Here is a 25,824-nt window from a genome sequence, read left to right as displayed (position 1 = left end):
CAGGCGCGGGTTTCATGCCCTGTTTGGATGGGGAGCCAAAAGCCATTTGCAAACCTCCCTCTGCCTTTTTTCCCCCCTTGTTTTCCTTACTTTTTGTTATCCTCCTCATTCTGCCAGCGCTACCACACTGCTTCCCCCTCCTCCCTTTTGGCTGTGGAGTTATCTTGGCTCTGGAAACATGTTCAGACACCTGGTTGCTGGCAGGAAGGGCTTTGGCAGGGGCTGGACGCGTGCAGCTCGCTGATAGGGAAGGGGAGGCGAGTGGGGTGCAGCCGGTGCAGGTCACTGTGACCCACCTCGGCTCACAGGGACATGTTGGTGGCCACTTGCACTGCTCCTGCCTGGCTGGTGGTTTTCCTCAAGCCTGGCATCCCTCTGGCTTTGCCTGGAGCGTTGGCAGAGGCCAACGTCTGGTTTCACTGGGGATTTGTAGGGTGGAAAAGCGCAGCTTTGTACAGCAGCGCCCAGGAGCTGCGTTTTGAGGGATGCATTCAGGACAAGGCACTGCCATCTGTGGCTTCCTTTCCTTGGCAGAGAGCACGGCTCCTCAGCATGGCAATTTTGGCAAAGCAAAGCAGCAAAATGCCTCGGGAGCGAACGGAGTGGGGCAGGTGGAAGGATGCCTCACTGCCACTCTGCCCATGCAGTGGCTCCAGCCTAAATTCCCCTTTCAGATTGCAGTCTGTCCATGCCATCACCAACCAGAGAGGCCTATAGCCCTGAATCATCCCTGAAAAGCTGAAACTCTTCTCACCCATGGTTTGTATAGGATTCGAAGCCAGGATCCCCTTGGATGCCACCAAACAGACCAAACTCCCTTGGGAAGAGCCCCCTGCTCCTGCTCTTTGATTCCCCAGGTCTCCGTAACAGGCTTCTGGGCTTGCCTGCAGTTTGACTGGCAAGAAAAATCAGCTCTAAAGGCCAAAAAGAGGAGCCAGATTAAAGTATCAAATCTGAATTTATGCTCACGACTTAAGGTTTAATAATGCAACAGAAAATCAATATTTAATAAAGCAAATGATGGGGAAAAACACTGAATGGGAGATGAGCCGCTGCTCATGTTTTCAAACAAGTAACTCTCGGAGGAGCTGGTTTGGCAGGATGGATGCAGGACCAGATTGCCATGAAGAGCTGGCGTGAAGGATGCCCCAGGTCCCACCAATTCCAGCTCCAGTGTCAGGGGGGCTCACAGGTCTTTTATTAAAGGACAAACAAGGAATTACTGTGGTGGTCAGAGTCCAAATACCCATGGAGAGAGATCAAATGCTGATGCACAAGGGAAGCCAAGCAGCTGCCTCACTGAACAGGTCCAGATTTGAGCTAGGGCTGGAGCCTGGGCTTGTGAAACACAAACAACTCACCCAAATTTGGGTTTCAAATGCATCAAAAGCTGTCAAGGGATGGAGATCCCCTGAGAAGTTGGAAGTGAACACAGGAGCTCAAAGAGAGGATAAACCCCTGCCTGCCAAGCAGCATGCTGCTAATTCAGGGGTGCAAGTGGCACGGTGAGTGCGCATCCCTGGAATGCTGGGCCTGGGCAGGATGAGGGATGCACCTGGGATGCTGGACACAGATTTGTGGCAGCTCGGACTCCCTCCCCTGGAGGATGGAGAAAACTGCAGCGAGCCCGTGCACGGCACAGAGATGTCGGGAATGAATCACACATGGAAGTTCATCCAGTCCCAACCCCTGCCATAGGCAGGGACACCTTCCATTACAGCAGCTTGCTCCAAGCCCCTGTGTCCAACCTGGCCTTGAACACTGCCAGGGATGGGGCAGCCACAGCTCCTCTGGGCACCCTGTGCCAGCGCCTCAGCACCCTCACAGGGAAGAACTTCCTTGTATCCACCCTGAACTTCCCCTGTTTCAGTCTGAACCCATCACCCCTTGTCCTTCCACTACAGTCCCTGATGAAAATTCCCTCTGCAGCATCCAGATGTTGCTTGATCCACATCCCACCTTACCACTTACAAGCCTGGGGCTGCTTGAAAGCTGATGCTGAGATGCAGAGCGTCCCTGCAGCCAGCACTGCAGTAATAAATGCCTTTTGCGGCAGTAATCCTCACTGTTTGCCTACCCCACCGCCTCCACTATGATTTTCCAGCCCTAAACACAAGCTGGGAAGTGGGGACTTTTCCTCAGGCCCACCCAAGCAACAGTGGGATGCACAAGGCTCGGGATGCACCAAGACCCCTCTCACAAAGTTTGGGGGCTCTGGATAAATCCTGTCCTCCAAGGAGACCCTCACTTGCACTGGTATTGGTGCTCAGATCGCGTCAGGGCAGCAAAATGAGCTCTGGTGCCCTTGGATGAAATCCTTCCTTTAGCACGCTGGGTTCCCAGCCTGGCCCTGCAGCACCGCAATAATTTGTAGCCTGTGCTGGGATCCTTCACGATGAAAGATGACATATAAATATAAAACGTTATCACTCCATAACAGCCACATGCTATAAAACGCCGGGCAGAAGGATCTGGAACTAGACAGAGGCAGTGCTTTCAATCCTTCCCTGCAGAGTACTGCTGCTGAAGCAACAGACCCGCTCCAAAAAGCTCCGGCAGTGGAAGGAGGAATAACCCCCTAAAAACATCACAGCTGTGGAATTAGATGGATAAAGCGACCTGCTACCATCCTGTGCTGACAGCCCTGGGTTAGGTGTGGCATTAACACACTGGTACCACCTCCTTCCATCCCCTAAAGGGGCTTTGGGATGCTCCGTGTTACTGTAGTAACAACACGCCGGTACTAATGTTACACTACAACGAGTTGACTCTGCTCCCGCGACAGTGATAACAACGCTGTTACTGTAGTAACATTCCATTGGTGAGGTCTCACCGTTCTCCCCTTAATTTTATTGTCATCAGATTAAATTGCAATAATGTTATTGAGCCGCCATTAGGGTTGCCATGGTGACAATACCATTAAGGTACTGCTATCGCATCACAGTGGTCCAACCGTTCCACCACAAATGTTTTAATGTAGTAAAACAAAAGAGATGACTGCAGTAACATTAAACTGCAGTGACCTCGATACTCCCCCCGCCCTGCATCCAACATGCCTAACAACTCTGGAAACCAGATGTGGTGATGGGGAGATCATACAATCACAAGCTGGTTTGGGTTGGAAGGGACCTTAAGAGAGAGAGCTCATCTCCATCTCCCCTCTGGCATGTTAAAGCCATTCCCCTTGTCCCTACATCCCTTGTAGAAATTCCAATATGCATTCCAGAGGCGCAGTGCAAAGTTCCACCACACAGGAGATGAACATAAGACCCACAGACAACTTGAGTCTGGCCAACAACTGGCCTCCCACTTTCACCCTCTCTGCAGAAACAAGATTAGTGTAGTCACCACTGAATGGCTGCAGGTGATGCAGCGACCTCTCCCTGAAAGCCTTTAGAGAGGATGGGTCAACAGGGCTAAAGGGAGATCATGCTTTCAGAATGGTTCTTGTTCTCTACAAGAGGAGTGATGAGAAGGTGACCTCCATGGCTCTGAGCACCTCTGAGGGACTAGCAAAGAGAGTTACCTACCCTGACACAATAGCACAAGCAGCTGGAGCTGAGAAGGATGGAAATAAAGGAGCCATAGGGGTACCAGAGGCGGAAATGACGCCAGTAGGCACCATTATGCTGTCCCAGCACAAAGACCTCACAATACACTGGATGACAGTGTTAGCACTTCACTGGGGGAAACAGAAATTGGCCACAGCCTTGGTGTACACAAGAAAGGAAACCACAGAGGAAATGAAGCGGTCTGTGCGTCCTATGAATCACCAGTTCTTCTTTCCTCTTCCTCCATTCTCCTGCCAATTATTTCTCCTTGGGAAAGGGCTACATCCTCCCCTGGGTCTGGGGTGCCAAGCAAGCATGGAGGATGTGTTCCCTTCCCAACAAACCTAACCTAATCATGGAATGGTTCGGGTTGTAAAAGACCTTAAGCTCATCCAGTTCCAAACCCCTGCCATGGGAAGGGATACCTTCCATTAGAGCTCCTGTTTCCAACCTGGCATTGAACACTGCCAGATGGGCATTTACCACTTCTTTGAACAACCTGCGTAGTGCCTCACCACCCTCCGGCTTCTCTTTCTAATGAGGACAGTGTCAACACACTCGAGCACTGTTCACCTCCGCATCCCTCCCTTTGCACCACTGAGGCTTCCTTCTATGCTCCAGGAAGGAGGACACCGCAGTGCAAGTGGGCCACGTTCCCAGCGGGATGCAGTGGGCTGGCTCCCTCCATCAGCAGCACGGAACTGGGGCAGCCCAAAGTGCTCCAGTCCAGGCTCTGGAGTCCCTGGTTTCCCCCCCCCTTCCCACCCCACCATATAATTGCTAATTAATAATAACGTTTAGCTCTCAGATAGCACATTCCATCTTCAAAGACCTCTGTCGACATTAATGAATTAATCCTCATCAACCCCCCTGTGAAGGAGGTGACAATTATTATCTCTGCCTCACAGATGTTAAATTGATTTGCAAAGAGGTCAAGTGGCTTGGGGGGAATGGGGGGAGCCTCCAGAAGGCCACATGGAGAAGAACATCAGCGGGTTAAACCCACAGACTGGGCTGATGGAGAAGACGGAGCTGGTAATCTCGGAGGGGAGATGGAGAGATACGGGGGCAGCAACGGATGTGGGACCTGCAGAGATGCTTCCTATGGGAACAGCAGCGCAGGAATACAAAGCCAACAACTAGGACAGTGCGGGAGAAAGCGTGGGAGACCTTCAGTCCTCCACAACAGCTCTGCTACAAAAGGAAAAGATGCTTTGATGGACGGATGGCGATTAACAACAAAGGGAGACGGGAAGGAACGCATCAGTCACCGGAGCCGAGAGCGCGGGCGAAGCGAGGGAGGATTTCCATTTCATGCCGCTGGTTTCCTCCCCTCCACCCATTTGGGGAGGCTCTCCCAGCTCTTCACATGCCTTTCAGAAGGTATTATCTAAACCTGATTTTACTTCTAGAAAGAAAAGCTGCTCTCGTGGGCAAAAAGGTGTGGATGCACCTGGAAAACCCGTGCCAGAAGTTGTGGTTCCTGCTGGGATTCATCCTATGCAGCATGTGACCAACTTCTAAACTGAGTTACCAAAGAGCCCTGTGTTAGTCCCTCTGCACCTTCTCACCCCATTTTGGCTTTGAGCCCCATGGGTAACCCCCAGCTCTGTTAGTGATGCCCAAGTTTCTTGGTGGAGTGTGGTTAGGAAGGTTCTAAGCATCTCCAATGAAAACCAGGCACAAGCAATGCATTCCAATCCAGCCTGTTTTCCCTACAAGCCACCTTGAGGCCTTTGGACCAGAGTGATGGTGACTGCAGGGCAGTCCTTCCTCCCAGCCTCCCTCCACTCCGCAGGGCAGGCAATTCCCATGCACCCCAACGCAAGGCAAGATAGAGCCATCAAAAAGCTCTCCTCATTCTCTCCCGAGTGAAAGGGGCTTATGGCATCAAAGGAAAATTAATTGGGCAGCGTTTGGGGTTTGAAACAAAGCCCCACCAGTGGCTTTATCTCACCAGCACACACCTTGGCAGTGATGCTCCCGGGGTGGCTTTGCCATAGGCTGAGGTGCCACCAGCACTGGAGTGTCACCCCACCACCTTCACCCACAGCCCCCTTACTGCAGCAGCAGGTAATTAACTCCCTAATAAAGGCAGGGATTTGCAGCTTAACCGGGGGCCTGTGAAAGAGTGGGAAACCTCATTTACCCCCAACAAAAGGGGAGGGGTGATTAGTTGCTCCAGTGACAACAGCAAGAGCCAGATAGGGCGAGGGGAACTGATAAAGCAGCAGAAAGCGCTAATACCCCTCAATCGCCTGCCTTTTCTCTCCCCTCCTTCTTTCTTTCTTTGGAAGCACTAAAATTCCACCATTTTCTATCATGCAAATTTGTGTGCCTAAGTGAGATTAAACTCTGGCAGCACTGTGCCTCCTTCCCCAAGTCCATTTCCCGTGCGGAGATAAGGCCAACTTCCCTTAATGCATCTTACAAGGCAGTGGGAGTTTTGAAGGCGCGCACTGGAGACGGCTTATTATCAATACAAATAAGAGCTTTCCAGATACTGTCCTTCTCCTCCTCCCTCCCCTCTTTCTTTTAAACCCAGGAACCCAGAGAACAGCTTCAATAGCAGAAGTGTCATGCAAGGAGCAAGGAGAAGGGGGAGGCTGTGCCTGAGATGCTGCTGCAGAGGCAAGAAGCAGGACCAGGATGGGATACAGGAGAGGAGAGGAAGGGAAAGCATCACTTCTCAGAGGTCAATGGGGCCTGAATGTGCTTTCTCACTCTGGGTTTCTGCCTCCCTTCAAGTTCAAAGCTTGCCTACAATGAATGGGGCTTCCCTGGGCTTTGTCCCTTTGGGATTTTCATCCCCAGACCCCTCACTCTTCTTCCCAGGGCAAAAGGCAAACATGGGCAGTGCTGTTTCCCTGTGCTTTGTCCGGCCTTATGGCAACTCCTCCTAAGAAGAAATGACTGCTGAGCAGGCAGGACAGGCAGAGACCACCTTCCAGACACATGGACACCCATTGAGCTGTTCATTGTAGTCTGAGAGCTCCAGGTGCTAAGAACCTCCTCAGACCTTTTGCAGCTCTATTGTTGGCTCGCATCAACTTGGCTTTACCAACACTGAGCCTGACCCCATTTAAAGCAGTCCCCAAAACAGCAAGTCTGAACTTTGATGCATTCAATGCCAAGAGACTGTTATCTTGTTCCTGGGGCTCATTTGTCCCATATTGGCACAGAAGCAGCAGGAAGGAGAGATGCACCAACGTGCTATTCCTGGAAGCAGTCACCTTTTGCCTTTTGTAGAGGATTTGAAGACTGACAAGTGTTTCTGAAAGCCTGACCGATGAGGAAAGGTGGGAGAAATGGGGCTTGGATCCTTTCAGAGAGAAGGTGGCGACACGATAACAACCTTCCCAAAAGCTAAAGGTTGTTACAAAGAGGACACTGATCAATTGTTCTTCACATCCTCCGGGGATAGGCTGAGAAAAACTCCACTTGCAACAAAGAAGGTTGAAGTTGGATATTAGCTATACATTTTCTAATTATAAAGGTAGCGAAGCAATAGAATAGATCGTCAAGGGAGGCTGAAGAACCTGCTTTGTTAAAGAGGCTCAAGAATAGCTTTCACATGTGTTTGCCAGCGACGGCTCAGCCTTGTTGCAGAGGGATGGGCTAAATTAGCTCTTGAGGTGCCTTCTACCCACCTATTTTGGGCTCTCAGCCATCAATACAGTCAACCTAGAAATAAATGTGCAGCACTCCCCTTGCTGCAGCGTGGACATTCTGAGATCCTGGTGCTTTCTAGCTCATTCCCTCCCTCTGCCTTGGGGCACCATCCCCAACCCTCATACCCTAATGGCAGCTCCTTCTCTCACCTCTATCCCTCTTCCCCCTAAAACACCCCTTCCTCCAGCAGCCCTTGGTAGACATGAACCCCAGCTTCTAAATCCCTTTATACATAGCTGTTTCGAAGTGATATTCCTTAAACCTGGGGAGAAGGAGGGATGCACAGCATGGGATGAGGGCTCCTGGACCCTGGCTGATATGCACCCATCACTCCTGCTTGGGGGAGCATCAGGCTGCTGAAACCCTGGCTGGAAGGGGAAGAGCTCCTTGTCTGGAGAGCACAGCCTGCCCCAAGGCATGAATTAATTGCATCCTGAGAGGCTGCAGTGCTCCTGTGTGCCCCCAGGCCTTTCCTGGTGCAGCAAGGGGAAAGTCAGGGCAGGGTTATACCACATTGCCTATTCATTGGGCCCATTTTCCAAGGGAGGATAGTTAATCCTGGTACCCCAACCAAATGTTTATCAAGGTCATGAAGGCTTCCTTTTACTTAGACACGATATTCACCTGCATGTCCTGTTCTGCCACTTTCTACCCAAGAAACTGCTGGTTGAGGCAAGCTTTAGGAATTAGGAGGCCAGTATTTCTGTAAGGATGTACAGCACTGACATAGTACTGAGCCCATCACTGAATCCTACTGAAGTGCACTGCTGCAAGGAGTTAAGAAACAACCTTTTCCTCTAGTACCCAAACGCCTCTTCCTAACAATACAGCAAGACACAGGAGGGATGGGCCTGGATGTCTGCTGATATGGGGAAACTTAGGAAACAGGAATCAGAACAGAACAGATAGAAATTGTCCTGCATCACCCCAGCATCTGATAGCGACTTCAGAACTTGCGGGTGATCGACTTTGGCTTAAGAAACTCAGGCAGGTAATAACAGATTGCAAGATAAAGAGCAAGGAACTAGGCTGGTGATGCATCCGCTTCCCTCCATGGTTAATGGAGATGAAGAAAGTCTGGCTCTGTTTAGTTTGCTTGATTGCTCCAAGAGGAAAGAGAAAACAGAAAGGGGGAGAAAGGGGAGGGGGAAATAAAAGCCCTGGGTTTGGGTTTTCCCCCCTGCTTCTATTCATTAGGCTGCCAATAATGCTTGGGCCTGGCGTATCGATGGTGGTTGAGCTCAACCTGACTCTGCGTACAAGACCAATGGCTTTTTAACCCAGCTTGTTTCCAAATCAATACAGCCATCAGCATTCGAAAATTAGCCCCAGACGAGATTCCAATACTCAGGCTGGTGTCTCATGCTAAGAATGCTCCTGCTCAGGGCGCAGAGGAAGGAAAAAGAGCTTGCTAGCAAGGGATTAGAAACTTGCCATTAATCTTCCCCAAGGCAGCACACTGCAGCCCGTATGTCCCACCACATGGGATCCTCCTTTCCTAGTGTCCTGCAGCACAAACACAGGGTGGATGTGGTATAAACACTCTTTTACTTGATCATTATGTGTGCCCACACATGTAAGTCCCCTCTTAAGAGCCCGTGTTGCTGGTATGCTTGCCAAAGAGAGCATACACGTGCACTGTGCACCCTGATCGATGCGCACTCATGGACCAGCACCAGCAGGATGCTGCAAGAGCTCTGCCACCCCATGCCAACCTTCCTCCTCCTCCTCCTCCTCCTCCTCAGTACAATTTCAACACACAAACACATATTGTTGCTAGGCTTAAACACACCCCCACAGAGTACACAAATCTGCCAGCTCGCTCTATTCCCTCAACACAAGTTTTACTTCAAGCGTTGCCTCCAGCATGGAAAACAAACACAACACAACATCAAATCACAACAACCAGCATCATGGGTTTGCCAGTGACTACGTCAGGAGGTAAAGCTGTATCAACCCTCCATGACTACTCCAGGAAAACTGGCTAAAGGCATCAGTGGGGCTCTCCAGGCCTCTGCATTTGCACCAAGTTGTCTTATAAGCTACAAGTAGGAGCAATGGGAAGACACCAGAGCAAAAAGGAAGAACAGGAATCAAAGCAAGCCCAACCCCTTTCTGAATTCCTTTCCTCTTACCTTGCACGATGAGATGGACGCGCGATGTCTTGGGGTGATTGTCTGTCTGCACAGAGCAGGTGTATGGGCCTTCATCATAGACATCCACATCTTGGATCTGGATGCTGTACTGGGTTTTGGTGTTGGCCAAGAGCACCACCCGAGGGTCCAAGCACCACTTGTCATTGCCGGCATAGAGGATGCTGCTGCGGTTCAGCCAGGCCACTCGGGTGACTCGGTTGTCCACGGAGCACCTGGGGAGAACAAAGAGGTGACCCATCAGTCAGCTGCTCTTGGATGCTCTGTCCTCCCTTCCCCAGCCATTCCTGGTCCTTTGGGCACTATATTTAGCTTTGCTGCCAGCAGCAGTTTCAGAGACCAAGTGCTTTCAGTGTCCAAAGAGGACAATGTCAGCACTTCACCTGCTCAGAGCACCAATATCCATCTAAACTGGTGGCTCCAGAGATTTGCTCAAGAGCTTCACAATGATTTCAGACAGAAAGAGGTCAGAGCTACTCAGTACCAGCCACCAACAGACTCCTCTGTTCCCATTTGCTTCTTTGCAAACTCAGAGACAAACTAAAACCTCCATCCTGAGCCCAAACCATGCTTCTTGAGGGGATGAAGCTTGGTTCCTCCTGCCCAAGCCCATCACTTGTCACTCTCTCAGACCCTCATATCTCTGTGTCAGGCAAAGAAATGTGAAGTGGAGCCAGGAAAGCAGCTCAGGCCACTTCACAAAGGAGAAAGGAAAACTTATCTGAGGAGGAAGCCAGCTCTATCACATCTCTAAACAGGAAGCTTTTGCTTCCTACCACTTCTCCCTCTGCCAGCTCTTCCCTACCCATCATCTGCATCATTGCATCTCCCTCACTTATTGCACCCTACCCAAGCTAAGCATTTCCCTTATCAAGTGATGCTTTGGAGGTGGAAATCTCTATCCAGCTTTATTAAACAACTGAGTCTACACCATGGTGCAAACCAAGATGACTCTTCTCTCCTGAAGGAGATTATTAATGCCCACATTAGCAGGGGCCACTCTTGTTCCTCCTGAAGGTCTCCACCAGCTTGTAACCCTCCATCCTCATGTCCCCAAGCAAGGTTTGAATCCTCTGTCCACAAATCATCTCCAGATGAGTGAGCAGCAGAAGCCCTGCAGCCTGTCTGCTGACCCAGCAGAAAGCCAGTCAAACCCCTGCTTCTCATGGAGCAGGTTTGGGATTATGAAGCCATTAGGATTTAGCAGCGCTTTGCTGGATGCAACGACGGAGGATAATGTCCCGGCATAAAACCACTCAGCCTAAGATCCACTGTTTATATTCTCCCCAATCTACTTCATTACTTGTGCAGTGGCTTGGATGCAAATTAACTTCAGAGGCACCAAAAAAGAGCACAGCGGCTTCTGTGAGGTCTCACAATGGGTAACCTCAATGAATGTAAGAGGCTTAATGGGCTCTTCCTGCCAGGTTGGTGGTAGGTCAAGCTGGCTCATCTCACCCAGCTTCTTTATGGAGCCTCTTTGACCCCAGAAGGACAGGAGAAGCTTAAATAACCCAGTCAGCCTCAACACACAACAGAGAATCAAGGAATCCACTTGGTTAGAAAAGACCTTCAAGATCATCAAGTCCAACCATCCTCCAGCACTGCCAAGGCCACCACTATTCCATGGCACTGAGGGCCTCATCTACACAGTTTAGGAACACTTCCAGGGATGGTGATCCCACCACTTCCTTATGAAGGCTGTTCAATTTGGAGGTTAGGGATGATGGGTCCCAATGCGGTGATGTGTCCAAGGTGAGAAGGGTGCTCTGCAGCCCAGGACTCGCCTGCTGATCTCTTAGGCAAGTACCCAAGTTACTGCACCATCCTCCTCCCTCTCCGGTGTGAAAAACATCTGAGATATTAACCAATTTTACTGCTGTTCCATAATGATATTACGATAATAATAAATTACATGTGAGCAGATTTTTATTATCTACATAAAAAGAGGCAATAGATTCAGCCTGGGCTGAACACCAAGAACTTGGCTCTGGTTTTCGGCTCTGCTACAACTGGAGCAAATCTTGAGAGTTCACTTGCTCAAACTGAACAAACTTGAGGTTTCATCCCAAAGGATGGTTATTGCATCTTGTACTCTGAACCTCAACTCTGCTGGCAACTCAAACCTATGGGGCTCAACTGAATGCAGTGGATATTTGGTGCTGGGCGCATTGCAAGGCCATGAAATATGCTCCCATGGTGACAGCGAGCAGCATTTGCTGTGAAATGCATCAGTTTGGAGATCCCTGGATAATAATGGAGCCAGACAGTGTGCAATCCAAGCATTCCCTCTATCATATGAGCATTTTAAGTGCTTTTGAAAAGCAAAGGGGCTGAGGTAACGCATGAGGCAACAGTGAAATAAGTGCTTTTGCCCTTCACAGCACCCGGTCGCAATCTCTTCTTATCACCCAGACACGCTTCTCTGTCCCTGGGATGGGCAAGCTTGACGTTGTTATCGTATTTTCTTCCCTGCTTTCAAGCTCCTGAGCTAAGATATATATAATAAAGCACAGAAAAAGCTCCTGGGAAAGACACTTTGACCTCTGGGGTCACTGTGCTGTTTAGAGGGTGGTGGGTTGTGCTTCTGCCCAGGCTCCTTCCAACCACTGCGCTAAACCCTCCTCTTCCTCGCCTACGTGCTGGATGGGATCCCCACGGCCAAGGCTTGCCGCAGCGACCTGATGCTCTTCCAGCCCTTCCATCTGCTCCCCATTCCCTCCTCCAGCAGCTCCCCTCTCCAGAAGCCGGGATGGGAAGCTCTCCTCTCCCATACACAGGCAGCCAAGCGGAAAACCTTTGGCTTTGGATGGGAAGCTGGGCTCCAAGCACAGGTGGAGAGCAAAGCCACTACCGAGCCTGCAGCCTCCCCCCTTCCCACCCTGCTCCTGGCAAGGAGCAAAGCCCTGAGATGCTTCCTCCACCTCGCTGGAGGCTCTCTCCCCATAATGTGCCAAGGAGGGAGGGGAGCGAGAGGTCCTTGGGGTGCCAGAAAGCAGCTCTTGCCTCCAAAAAGATGATGTAAAAACAATTAAGCACAGATGAGGTAATTTTCTCCCTCAAGATCCTTAATCCTTGTTATGTTCCTGCTCAGAAGGCAAGGCCTTCTCCTCCAGGAGGATGAGAAACTGCTGCCTGTCAGCACAAGGAGGAGATGCTGCTGCTTTCCCTCTCTCCTGTTTCTCTCCTGCTAAACCAAACCCAAAGCCTCAGGGTTTCTCCTTCCGGAGATGCTGCTAACACACGACTCCTGCATCAGGTAGTAATGGTTTGCAGAGAGATGTAGCTCCTAACGCTACATCAGACCATCTGCTCCCTGATGCCACTTAAATGACCACAAATGACAGAGTTTGTGCATTTTGAGACAGTTGCATGCATCGAGCAAAGGTGAGACTTGTGAGCATACATCTTCCCTTCCTGTCCCAACACCTCCAGGAGACAAAGCCTCTTGGGTTTCCTATCTGCCCTCTACAAGCAAGACGGTCCTTTAGGGACTGGCTGCTCCTCCCCACAGCCAAAGTCCTCATGACTGTACCCTCCTCATCCCATGCAAGGTGCTCATGGGTACAGACAACATCCAGCCTGGCTGCAGGGACACCAGTCAAAGAAACTGGAATAGGGAAAACACCACCATTGGGTTTCTGCTCAACTTAGGTTACACAAGCACAAAGATGATCAGGGCTATAAATGCCAACAGTGGGGATAAAATAAGGAGGAGGAGGATGCTTTACAGATGCAGATCTGCTCCCAAAGAGCCCACGACCAAACTGCAGCCACCACTATTGAGTATCAGGAATGAACTAGCGACAGGGTGCCAAAACTGGGCGCCCTGATCGCTTCCCACAGGGACCTCCCTGTGTTTTTGGCATGGACACACATGGCACACAGCAATGACAATGAAATCCTAAATCCCTCTCATTGCTTTCCTGAGTTTGCACACAGAAAATGACGGGAGAGGACGTGGCCCAGCAGTGGGAGGAAGGAGGTTTTAATTACTCAAGTGTACTAATTGGCACACAGCACTTTTTGGTTGCCTCTCAATGCAGATCGCTGGTGTTCCAGAGGGCTGGGCTGGAGAGCACAGATTGTCTCAACCCAGCAGGACACACAAGCCATGAATCATGTTAATTAGAACTGAAAAGAGCTCAGTGAAATCACCAACCTGATCGCTGCTTGCTTTGCACTTAGCAGGGTACAAGCTCCATCGTGGGGAGGCAGAGATGGGGCTAAGCCTGGCTCACCCCATTCAACTTCGTGGCCCAAACTGGGGTTGTGACCAAGCTCGCTTCTCCTTCTTCCACCACCTCACTCTTTGTGCCCACCCCAGAGAAACCAGCTTCCCAAATCCAAACTGATGGAATTTCGCACGCGTTGCACCAAGGCATTGATGCACATCAAGCATCCTTAGATGTCTTCTTGTTTTGTTCACAAACACTGGATTTTGAAGCAATCTCTTCCTCACCAGCAGCTTTTTATCCCTGCTATAGGGTAGACCAAGCTTGAAATCAGCTTGAAATAACTCATTTGGGGTGCAAAAGCTCCCCACTGAGGTTGGGCAAGGAGACAAGCTGGTCTGGCCCCAGCATCTCATGGCCCAGACATCACTTTCCAGCCTCTGCACCATCAGCTATGCTATAAATGATCAGCTAAACTAGACCACTGCCAGAGGCAGGAGCTTCACAGCACAGATTTATTTCTGTGATTATCCCATTTTATTGTTATTTATTAGGATTAATTAAAGGCTGGGCTGTGAACGACTCAATCCCATTCAGGCACAGTCCCACTGCTCTCCTACTCTTTCCTATGATGTTTGTGCACTGGTGGCAACAGATGTTTGGCCACCATTTCCTAAGCAAAGGGAAAGTTAGGGTCAGGTTGTCCCATGCTCCTTGGGACACGTGCTGCCCACGATCCTGTATGGATGCATGGACAGCCCAATGTGTGGCTATCATAGGGAAGCTTTGTTCCTAGTAAATCTCAAGCCAAACCTCTCATTACCATAACTCAATCTGGTTTCCCTCTCAATGCTTTTTGCTCTATTGGGTTAAGTCATGCACGAGCAATTTCTACCAGTTTAGGATTTACAGCATCTGCTCCTACAGACCGTGTGTGCTTCCAGCACCGTCTGTCACCCCCCTCCAACATGCAATGCACATACTGAGGACACACATGCTCATCCACATGCATGGCAAATAGCATGTGCACCTCCAGCAACAACCCTGCTGACCCTTCCTGCAAGCAGGACATGGAATCATAGAATCAGCCAGGTTGGAAAAGACCTTTCAGATCAGCAAGTCCAACCATTCCCCAGCACTGCCAAGGCCACTGTTAACCCATGTCACCCACATGGCTCTAATGGGGGCTTGAGGCTCATCCCTTCTGTGGTCTGTGTGGTTGACAGGGTGGTAGGGCTTTTGGCATGCCTATGGGGTTGGACTAGATGATCTCCAAAGGTCCCTTCCAACCCTATTCTGTGATCAGGACCAGGACCAGGACCACCCCAGCCATCCTCACCCTCTACTCCAAGATCAGCTGAAGGGCATCCCTGCAGCTCACACTGATGTGACACCACCAAAGATGCAGCCTGAGGACTTCTCCATCACTCACAGGCCTGAAAACCGCTTCCCAGCACAGGGACAATGCTGTCTGCCAAGCACGATTTGACCAACAGATTAACTCAGCAGTGGGGTCTGATAGGAAATGCGGGACCCTGCTGGGGCTGGCACCTGCCTCCAGTCCCCTCCACAGCATCCAGAGCATCACCAAAGGCTGTGGGGTGAGGAGGTGCCCTCAGATCCACTGCCACCCCAAAGCCCCTTCACAATCACACTGAGCTGGTCAAAAGCAGTGCTCAGAGGTGGAAAATAAAACCCCTTTGTGCTTCCCTGCCCAGACAAGAGTTTCATTGCTGTTGTTGCAGAAGGAGTTTGTGCTCGGGCCTGGGAAGTCCTGCCTTTCCCACCAGTTCATGTCCCTTCCCTTCTTCCCTCTGCCAGGCTTTAAATGTATTGGGCACCTCCTTGGCGAGGAGGGTGAGTTAATGTGTGTTTGTAAAGTACCTGATCTCCCAGATTGGAAGTTTATACATACAAATGATTCCCACTAATGGCATTAATAATAATATACTGGGCTCCAAGAGATCTGCCTTGGTTCAGTGCCTGGGATCCGCAGAGCTGCAAACAACTCCTAGTGTGCTGCCTTAGACAAGCTATTGGCAAACACCAAGGAAACAGGAGGAAACCAGGCTGGGGAGGGAGGAAGAGCTGTAAAAAGAGCCAAAGCTCCCACTTTAGAGCCTGGGCATCAGGGTACAGAACAGCCACGGCTCCCATGAGCACCTCTGGGTGCACCCAGCACCACACCAGTCCTGGCAGAGGTAATGGCAAGGATTGGTGCAAAGCAGGCAGGTCGTGCTGCAGCAGGCAAGGATGGCTTGTCTGGAAAAGTCTTTATCTCTCTGCAATGCAGCAGTGCACAAGCACCTTTCCAAGTCCCATGCTCGCCTCATCCAGCCTTTCTATTTATCCTCCTATTGTCTCTGCTAACAACAGGGCTCTGCACATCTACAGCTTCTTCCATCTCAGCACGTGAGGCAAAGCATCAATGAGGGCAGCAACTCTGAGACCACACATAGAGGAAGTGTGTCCCAAACCTGGAGCTGACCCTGGAGCGTGCTCCTGGCCCATCTGCTTGGGTGCCCTCCAAAAGTGCTAATGGCACTGGGAATGGGGGTGATGCCAGCACCAAAATGCCTGTAGGCAGCTGTGCAGGGACACGCTTGGTTTACTAATGATATCCACCAGTCAGGGAGCTCCTGCAGTGCTGGGATCCTGCTTGGAGCTCAAGGAACGTGTTGTTAATCCTTGTTTTCTCCTTGGTCACATTCCCAACACCCAAGTGGTTGTTCAGGGGGCTCCTGGATGCCAGCAGGCAAAGAACCCCAGGTGAAAGCCACCCCTTTCCCAGTTGTGTTCTATGGAAGAGTCCTCTTCCGCATGGAGGACATCACCCTAAACCAGGCTCAAGCTTTGGCAGCTGCCTGCACGCTGGCTTAGAGGCTTCAAAAGGAGGTGTGGGAAATGCCACGAGAAGAAAATAACTCCATCATGATCTCATCCTCTCCCCTCCAAGTGTTACAGAGCAGCTTCAACCCTGTAAAATCAGGTCTCCTCATCGGAGGAGGTGTGGAGAAGAAGCCTCCTCTCTCTGCCTCCAAAAACCTGGAGATCTCTCTCCTTCCTATACACTTTTCCTGGGAAAAATGCTCCTTTTCCACCTAAAAATCCCTGGATTGAGCTACTTGAGACACCCCCAAGTCCGCATCCTGCTCAGCCCCTCCAGCATCTCCTCCTCCAGGCTGCGCTCCCAGCACTTAGTGCTGAACTCTCCCAATTATAAGCTGTGCCCCTGAATAATTCCTGGTTCTGCTTTGCTCAGTTGACACTAATAGCCCAGGAATAAAGCGATGCCATCCACCCCACCGGCCTGCAAAGGAGCACATTTAACTAAGTACCAGGCAAGGGACTGCTGAGCTTAACTGCACTGCAAATGTATTCCAAAGGAAGCGATGCACTTAACTTCTCACAAGTGGGAAATTATCACTGAAGTGCCTTTTCCTTAGAAGTTGAGGCACAAAACAGGAACGGTGAGGGGTGAGAGCTCTCTGTAAGACCTGTGGAGAGGGAATGAGGAGGGAGCTGGAGCTGGCTGCTAAAGGATGCTCCAGGAGGCACCAGGACAGGAGGAGCAGGCACAAGAGGGAGTGAGGAGTGTTGCAAACAGAGGGTTGAATGGAGATAATGTGGGGAAATTAATCGAGGGAAGAGCACAAAATGAGGTACCAGGTTTTCAAAGCACAGGCAGAGCTCTCTAGTAGCACATAATATGGCAACACAGGGTTGCAATGGGGAGATGAGGGGAGCTTGCACTGGTACTGGTGGCAGCTGACCACCCTGGAGCACATACATGTTACTACACATATGTGCATATAAACACACATATACATGTATTATAATCTAATACATGTATATTTGTAGCATAATCATGGATTACCACATCACTTTCCTGCACCAGTTCTCCCTCATGCTCCTAACTGCAATCTCACCACAGCACCCAAGCTTCTATTGCTTCTACAAGGACATGGGGAGAGATGGGCATAAAAAGGACAATGAACAATCTCTTCGGATGGAAATAGAGAGGTGGTCCAGGTACCACAAGACCCCATGGGAGGAACAGGACATCCCAAGCCTTCGGTGATGAATCCCCATGCTGTGCACCACTGCTCCAGGTCCCAGAATGATGGGGAGAAGATCTTCCCCTTTGGCAAAAGAGGCTTCCCAATCCAAGGTCCCAAATGATTAAGACAAAGAGGTAACCTGTGCCTTTTGGTCTGACAGCTATCTCATAGTGGCCAGCTTTCTAGCAGGAGCCTACACAGCTTCTTATACTTGAAACCCACCACCCATGCAGATCTTTCCCCATCACACACCCATAAGGTTGCTTGCCACATGAGCAATGTTTAAGCACCCTGTCTCATGACCTCCCATCACTATGGGATGGGGACTTGTCCCTGAGAGAAGCTACCAAATGGTGCAGCAAAGGAAGTGGATAACCAGAGCAGGGGAAGTGGAGGGACAAGAGGGATGTCAAGGAAGGAAACAAGATGGAGCCGAAAGCTCATAGACAAATCCCAACTGTGCCACTCACACCAATACCCACTCCCCATTTATAAACCAGCACAAATGAGATGGAAAAAAAGAGTGGGACGGAGGCAAAGGCCCCTTCCCAGCACAGACCCCCCTTTTCCTTCCCTCTCCCCTTGAGGACATCATCCTTAAAATATATTTCATTTCACAGCTGCATTATGGTACCACAAAATCCTGCGAATCCAATTTAAGAACAGATTACCTCCTCACTTACTTCATTTGAAGCAATTACATGTTAATTTTCATTGAGACCAGCCTAATGCATACCAATCTGATGCTGCAATCTCATTTGAATACTTGAGGGAACACTAGTTGGGCTCCGGGCTCTGGAGGCTCATATTTAAAGGGCCACTTCACATTTCCTTTCCCTTTTCCCCCTGTTATTTACACCTCCATCGCACTTGTGGTGCTCCCTCCCTCCCTTCCCGGCATTCCAAACAGCTGGTACCACTTGTAAGACCAACTCCAAAGGCCAAATCAGCATTGTGGCAAAGCCTGCTGAATGATGCTTCCCCAGGCCGAAAAGCAATAGCCCAACATCATTCTGCATCAAGAAATCACCTCCCAGCATCATCCATCAGTATAAAATGTTGCTACCAAGCATCTCTCTGCAAAACAAGTCCTCTTCCTCCTCCTCCCAGACCAAGAACAGTGTTCTGCTAGGTTTGTAGCTGATGGTTATCTTCTTCTCCCTCACACTCACTTATCTAACCAGGCCCATGGTATCGATTGGTGTCTCGGACACCAAGGTTTGAGTAATTAAGAATGCCAGGAGAGTGGGGATTCAGCTCCTGGATGTCGCTCTGTCTCGCTGTACACATCCCGGTGATGAGCATTCATGTTGGAGGCTGCACCTTAATTAGATTTTGCAGATTGCAAAAGGCCCTGAGACACTTGTGCAGACACCATATAAATGTATATTGCATTGTACTGTAATTAATCCAAGGTGACGCAGAGGCAGATGGAGCAGGAGCAAGGGACTGATTCACGGCGACAAAACCAGTCCTAAGACTTCAGCACATCCGCGACAAACCGAGAAAGCTCCTTCTGCCACCCACAACGTGCTGATGACCACATGTTGGACAATAGGTATTTGGACATCATGTATGGACATCAGATGTGAGGGTCTCAGAAGCAAAAGGTTTCCTGGGGCCTCCTCACCAAGTAAAAGCTCCTACTATTAATGTTGCCCAAAGAGATGGTGAATGCTGCATCCCTGGCAGTGTTCAAGGCCAGGATGGGCAGGGTTTGGAGCAATCTGTTCTAGTGGAAGGTGTCCCTGCCTGGAACTATATGAGCTTAAGGTCCTTTCCAATCCAAACCATTCCATGATTAAGCAGACACCTTTTCCTCCGAACAGGCAGTTGAGCAGCCAGAAAGACAATAAGGAATAAAGACAAGCACGGATTAATTGCAGTTCCTCCTCCCCCAAAGACATCATTGATTTTTCTTGTTACCTATTGTCTATGCCACTGCTGAAAGCAGCTGGGTGTCACAGCCCTGGGGTGCATCAGGGGGCCCCAGTCCCTCATGTCCCACAGCACACAGCCAGGATGCTCCATGAGCACTGATGGAAGTGACTGCACCTATGCAAGTCACCTGCATAGAGCTTAGGAGGGGTTTTGCACATATGGATCTGTGGGATTTAGCCATAGGACTCTTTTTCCTGACTGTTTTGAGCTCTCCTGGAAAACAGAGATGCAGATTCCAGATTTGGCTGGCACAGAGCTGCTGTCTGTGCTCACGGGTGCTTTGCCTGCATCAGAGAAGCTCTGCTGACCTTGAACGCACACAGACCTGGAGATGAGCTCCCTTTGTACATGACTGCTTCACCGTGACACTGCTCCCTTTGTACTGGGCCAGTCAAGAGCTTTCCCATGCATTTGGGAACTCCCTTTAGTATAATTGATGCCAGACAACTCCTGCTGCTCGAGCCCAGCAGCCTTTGCCTCCAGAAAGCCACCTGAAGCACTAAGGAGGTGTCAATCTGAAGCTCTACCACCATCACATTGGACCCTTTATGCACTGTAGGACATGAGACTCCTGGGGAGCATCACGGCTGCTGTCTGTCCCTACACCCTGAATGATGGTCATGGCCATCACCGAGACACAGAGGAACTGATGCCCCATGGCTTTGCTGTTCTTTCCTGGGGAACATCTCTTCCTGCTCCATCTCCCATCACACTCACTTCCTAAAAGCTCCTCTGCAGCAAGCAAGGAAGAAGATGCTTCTACTGGCAGACAGGGATGCTGATACCAAGGTGACACAAGGACACAGAGGATGCTGGCAATGCCAGCACACGACCTCTTACAGTTTCACCCTTGGCGAGGTGGGTACCACAGCATCCTCCGCGTCTGGCTGCAGAACGTGTTTGGCAGGAGCAGAATCAGCCATGCTCCAGCCGCACCACAGGGTTGTGGTGCCTCAGGGACACCCTTTCACAGCACCAGGAGAGAGTCCCTGTGTGAACCTTTGAAAGTGGGTCCTTTATAGTTTCCATTTTGATGTCACATCTGTGAGAATATATGGTAAGGTTCCCTTTTCTTCTCCTCGCCCTCTCCTTTCCAAGAGGAGATGTCACGCTTTGAACTCTAATCTTTATTTATTTTATTTCCCTAGCAAAGGTTTAGCTCCCCACTGAGCAGAGAAGGACAAAGAGAAAAGGGAGGTGGGGAGGAAGCCATCCAAAAGTGCTCAGATTTAATTCTGTATCAGAGGAACAGAAAGAGAAATTTGTGCTTGATCAAACAGATTGAAGTACCTTACACCGAAAGGACTGTCAGTAAATGGAAACTAGTTAAGGAATTACATGAAAGGCATGGGAGATGCTCGAGAAGCAGAAAAGATGCTGTAACCAAGTGGAAAACCAACCCCATCAGTCCCTAACCACCGGAGCAGCGCGAATCGGTAGGTGAAGTATTTGCTCTATGAAAGCAGCAGGCAATGGAATGTGAATGAGGGGTTTGATGAAGTCCTGGGCCAGCTCAGCACACACTGTGCCCCCACAGGAGCAGCACTGGTGGGGTTTTTGACCTCCTCTCTTCCCTGCATAGTAAAAACAAGTGCAGGCAGTCAAAGAAAGGGCTGCATTGCTTTGAAAAACAGCACCTGGGGGCTTTGTGTTTTCCTTCTGCTCCTTGGCACCTTCCAGCTTGAGTGTGCTCAGTTTATAAAGCCAAAGAGGGTGGAACTGGGTTATCTGTTTATTTCTCTCCCTCTTTTGCTGCAGTTTTAATCCCCTAACAGTGCTTTGCAACTGGGGCTGGGATGTGAAAGACCAGTAATGCCCTCCCAGGACAGTGGAATGCAGTGATTTAGGGAGATGAAGAGCAAGAAGAGGAAGAGCACAGCAGCATCTAAATAGCCTGTGACAGAGTCAGAGATGGACACGACGGTGGCCAATTCATCCTCAACCTCTATCCCACCCATTCCAACCCCTCCTTGCCAAAGCCTTGGAGAGTCCAGATCCTGCTGCTGCCTAAACTGTGACCTGCCTGGCTTAGCATGGCAATCGTTTAAATAGGAAAACAGCCACCGTTTGCTTTCATGCAAAGCAGAGCCCAAGGGTTGTATTAGATTAGCAGCCTGGCTCTTCCCAAGGCATGGAAACTTTGATCATTTAATATGTATGCGCCATGTCAGAGCAAGCAGGTCTCCAAACCCCTGTAAATGTTTTATTAGGGCAGCTCTGGCTTTCATGGCCAAGCCTTGCTCCTTTTCGGCTCTGGGGATATTCTTGTGATTGGAGAGACACTGCTCATCATCTCCCTCTTTCCCAAAGAAGCAGTGCAGCTCCTGCCTTGCTTTTCCCTCTCATCGTGCTTTAAATGCTTTACAGTAGCCCTAACACCCCAAAACTCCCCCTACCTTCCTCAAAGCACCTCCTCTTGTGTATTGAATGGATGTGAATATAGATCATAACTAGAACAAGGCTCTGCTCTTCCTCCTCCAACACCACCAAAACCCTTGGGGACATATTAGAATCACAGAACCATAGAATGGTTTGGGTTAGAAGAGACCTTAAAGCTCATCCAGTTCCATGGGCAGGGACACCTTCCACTGGAGCAGCTGCTCCAAGCCCCTGTGTCCAACCTGGCCTTGAGCACTGCCAGGGATGGGGCAGCCACAGCTTCTCTGGGCACCCTGTACCAGCACCTCAGCACCCTCACAGGGCAGAATTTATCCCTAATATCTAATCTAAATCTCCCTTTTGTCATCTTAAATCTATTCCCCCTTGCCCAGTCACTACATGTGCTTGTCAAAAGCCCCTCTCCAACTTTCTTGCTGGCCCCTTTAGGTATTGGAAGGTTGTTCAAAGGTGAATTGTGCTTGAAAATGTCACCTTTGCCATAAATTCCAAGGAAAAAGGAAAGAAAAAGCTTAAGTTCCCTCTTCTACTGCTCCTCTCAATTCAACATGAATATAACATCGCTCAGCACTGTATTTCCAGCTCCCAGAGCTGGGTTTCAGATTAGGAAACAGTGCATGAAGAAAGAACGGGGCCAGATATGATCTCAGCATACAAGGACTCCTATTCAGAGGACACTGGACCAGGATTGTAAATACAAGTGCACATCCCCCCATACATCTGTGTCGCGAGAAGCCTTATAAGAGCCATTCTGGGGGAGAAACGACACCGTTTGTGTTCTATTAAAGCAGCTCCCATTTATATTTTCCTGATTCTAAACCATATTTACATCCCAAAATGACAAGAGAAGCCTGGTGCCAAGAAAAATAGGGGATTTTTATAGCTCTTGTTGCTGCAAGAAATTACCAAGACAACAAGTCACTAAGTTCTGAGAAAGGATTTGACATTTTCCTGAGTAAAAATAGCACCTGAAGTGGCATCACTTGGGATAACACCTTATGGGCAAGCGCCACCAAAGCCACCGGAGAATGAAACCCTTCCCACAGCATGGCAAAACTTGCCTATGGGATGCCACCAGGGATGCTTCACTGCCTCCTTTTTCTATCGGATTTGACACTGATTTGCACACAACCTTATTGGTCTTGTCCCTATTAAGTTTGATTGGATTTTGCTGGGGCAGAATTGCCATAAAGGGAGTTAAAAAAGGCTGGTGATGGTCTTGCTGCAAGGCATCAGCAGCTGGGAGCAGAATGACAACGACCCACATGGTGCCCCACTGTACAGGAAGGTGTGTTAAGGGGTTTTAGGTTTAAGCACACGGGCAAGCTTATTTCTCTTTCTTTCTTTATTTCCCACCATCAGCTTTGGATTAAATCCCAGGTGAGATCTGCCATTCAAAACACACTCCAATGATCCAACCCACTGGTGGATGCAGGAGCAAGAGGGATGGATTTGGGTAGGATAGGACCACCCGGTCCAGGTAAAGGATGCACCACCCAGAGATGCAGCTTTGACAGTTTTATCATTGACTCTTTTAAAACCAAAATAACCCCAAAGACCCATCACACCATAAAAAAGGAGACCAGAGGCCAAGCCAGAATGCAAGGGAAAGCTGCATGAGGATGCTGGGATTTGGTATAAGTGTTATGACCATGAGAGCTTTAGAATCCTAGAATGGTTTAGGTTGGAAGGGACCTTAAAGCTGACAAAGAGTCCCTCTCCAGCATCCACTTCCTGCATTTCCAACCTCCAGCCAAGGGATTTGTGTACAGAAAGGTGGATCAGGAGGTGTTTCCAGCCACAACCACTGCAGACCTTATGGGGATCCAGGAACATGCATCCATCCCCTGGACCTGAAAGCAGGATGCAGCCCAGCTGCATCTCTCCTCTCTGGGAGAACTCACATCTCCACAAGCCACAGTTAGCTCTTCCCCATGACTGCTAATTAATACCCAACCTGTTCAGTGACTAACGAGCCCCTGCCTGTGCACACATGCCAAGTCCCAGGCATTGACCCAGGGCCAACACTGCTTCCCACGCCTCGGATGCGGCTGCGCCAAGCGGACGGGGAGGCAGATGGATGGGAAGGAGAGGGAGAAGCATCGGCAACACAGACCCTACAGGGAAAGCCAAGGAAGGAGAGGGGTGTGCCTTCTCCTAGGTGCTTTTACACACCAGCCTGCTGCTCTCCAAGCTCCTTTGGTGAGGCCAAGCTGCCCTACCACACTGCTCCGCCTCATTGATGCCAATGTGGAGCTTGACCCTATTTATCCAGATGGCCCAAATCTCCCAAGTGCTGAAGCTCCTGCTGTTTACCAGAGAAATGCCCAGTGGTCTCATTATATCCAATCCCTTCTCTTTCAACTAGCCCAGCAAATCCGCTCCTTCTTCCCTGCACATCCCCAAAGTCGGAGGAACAGGGGGAAGCAGAGACCAGCAAGGAGAGGTGGGGATTTCATCTACCAAGGGGTTTGCTTGCTTCCTCTGTTTTCAAAACTAGCATATGAATGTGTTTATTTATAAATCAAAATTCAAACTAATTGTTAGATGGAGGCTTTCAAGTAAATAATGTAGGTCATGCAATAATCTGTGGGATAACAGCAATGGTTTCAGCTTCAGGAAGCACATAAGTAATGGACACTCATGGAAACATCCACCCTGCAGGTCAGGAGCTCCAGGATTATATCTTAACACAAAATCGGGTATCATTTCAACCTCTATCCCTTGCCTTCATCCCAGCCATCCTCTTTGCCTACACATGAGGAGTGCAGGACCAGAACCACGTGGTCCTCACCTCAGCAGCCAGTCAGGCTTCTCATGAAGGGCTCAGTGCAGAGCAAACCCAAACTCACCCCAAAGGACAAGATGGACCTGACAGTTCTAATATTTGAAAGTAATCATTGATAAAATCAGTTTTCAAACAGACAAGAATCATGGAGACTCCAAAGACATGAGCCTGGGATGCATGTTTGAAGCTACTCCTTGAAAGAGAGGTGAAAGCACAGTGATACCTCCCTCTTCCTGCCTCTCAGCCTCCAGAACTGACTTCATTCATTGCACAAAAGAACCTCTTTTTGCCTTCTCTAAGAGGAGCCTTTCTAATGTTGGGATGTGAAGAGCTGCAGCTTTTCCCCCCGTGCTTGCTGGCAGCAGCTATCAAAGCCAGGGAAAGCAAAACGTGGAGTTTACTCCTAAGGAAATAGTTGGCAGCGAGAAGATCTTTGTGCCTGCACCCATTTGGAAGGAGCAACCAGAGGAGATGACTTCCCAGAGCCAGCCCAAGTGCCCGAGCTCGTTGCAAATGTAACCTACTTGCAGGGAGTGATCAAGGCTGAACAGGTTGCCAATTAAAACTCATGCTTTCAAACAACAAAGGAGTCTGTGGACATTGTTTGATCGTCCCCATTCTGCATGAGCAAAAAAGAGATGTTTCAAAAGAGGCTAAAAATAGGCTGGATGCCGGGAGCCAGATCCTCAGCCCAGCTTTGGGGAGTTACAAGCTTTACCTACACATTGGTGTTAAGTTCTGCTCTCTATTGAAACTTGCAAAAGGTTTCCTTCTCCTGCATAAATACAACAATCTTCCTTCCTTTCCCCCCTCCCTCTCCATCTTGGAGCTCATCTCTCCTAAAGCAGCTCACATGATGATGATCAAAACTAAGCCCTCCAAGCCTAAGCTCACTAACATTCATTTCTCTCCTGCTAATACTGGACTTCTTACTGTTAATCCTTAAATATATCCTTAAATAAGAATGACAGTACCTGAAGCGCCTAACAACCCCACGTCAGAAACAGACACAGCCTCTGCATTCCTAATTTAGCTTGCCACAGGAGAGCTGACACTAATCCCAGCTCCTGAATCCCGGATATCACC

General features: G+C 49.7%; 1 protein-coding gene across 2 annotated transcripts in view; it reads right to left on the bottom strand.

The window, feature by feature from the left end:
- Positions 1 to 25,824, bottom strand: part of LOC101870367 (protein CEPU-1) — a 130,770-nt gene that overhangs the window by 39,501 nt on the left and 65,445 nt on the right. For both annotated transcript variants that reach the window (XM_034069522.1, XM_034069523.1), the window contains exon 2: positions 9,359 to 9,591. In XM_034069522.1, coding sequence (XP_033925413.1) covers positions 9,359 to 9,591 — 233 coding nt within the window. The remainder of the gene's footprint in view (positions 1 to 9,358; positions 9,592 to 25,824) is intronic.

Source organism: Melopsittacus undulatus, chromosome 15, assembly GCF_012275295.1.
Source record: "Melopsittacus undulatus isolate bMelUnd1 chromosome 15, bMelUnd1.mat.Z, whole genome shotgun sequence".
NCBI classification, from domain to species: domain Eukaryota; kingdom Metazoa; phylum Chordata; class Aves; order Psittaciformes; family Psittaculidae; genus Melopsittacus; species Melopsittacus undulatus.
The sequence above is the reverse complement of the archived record's forward strand: the minus strand, read 5'-3'. Positions and strand labels throughout refer to the sequence as shown.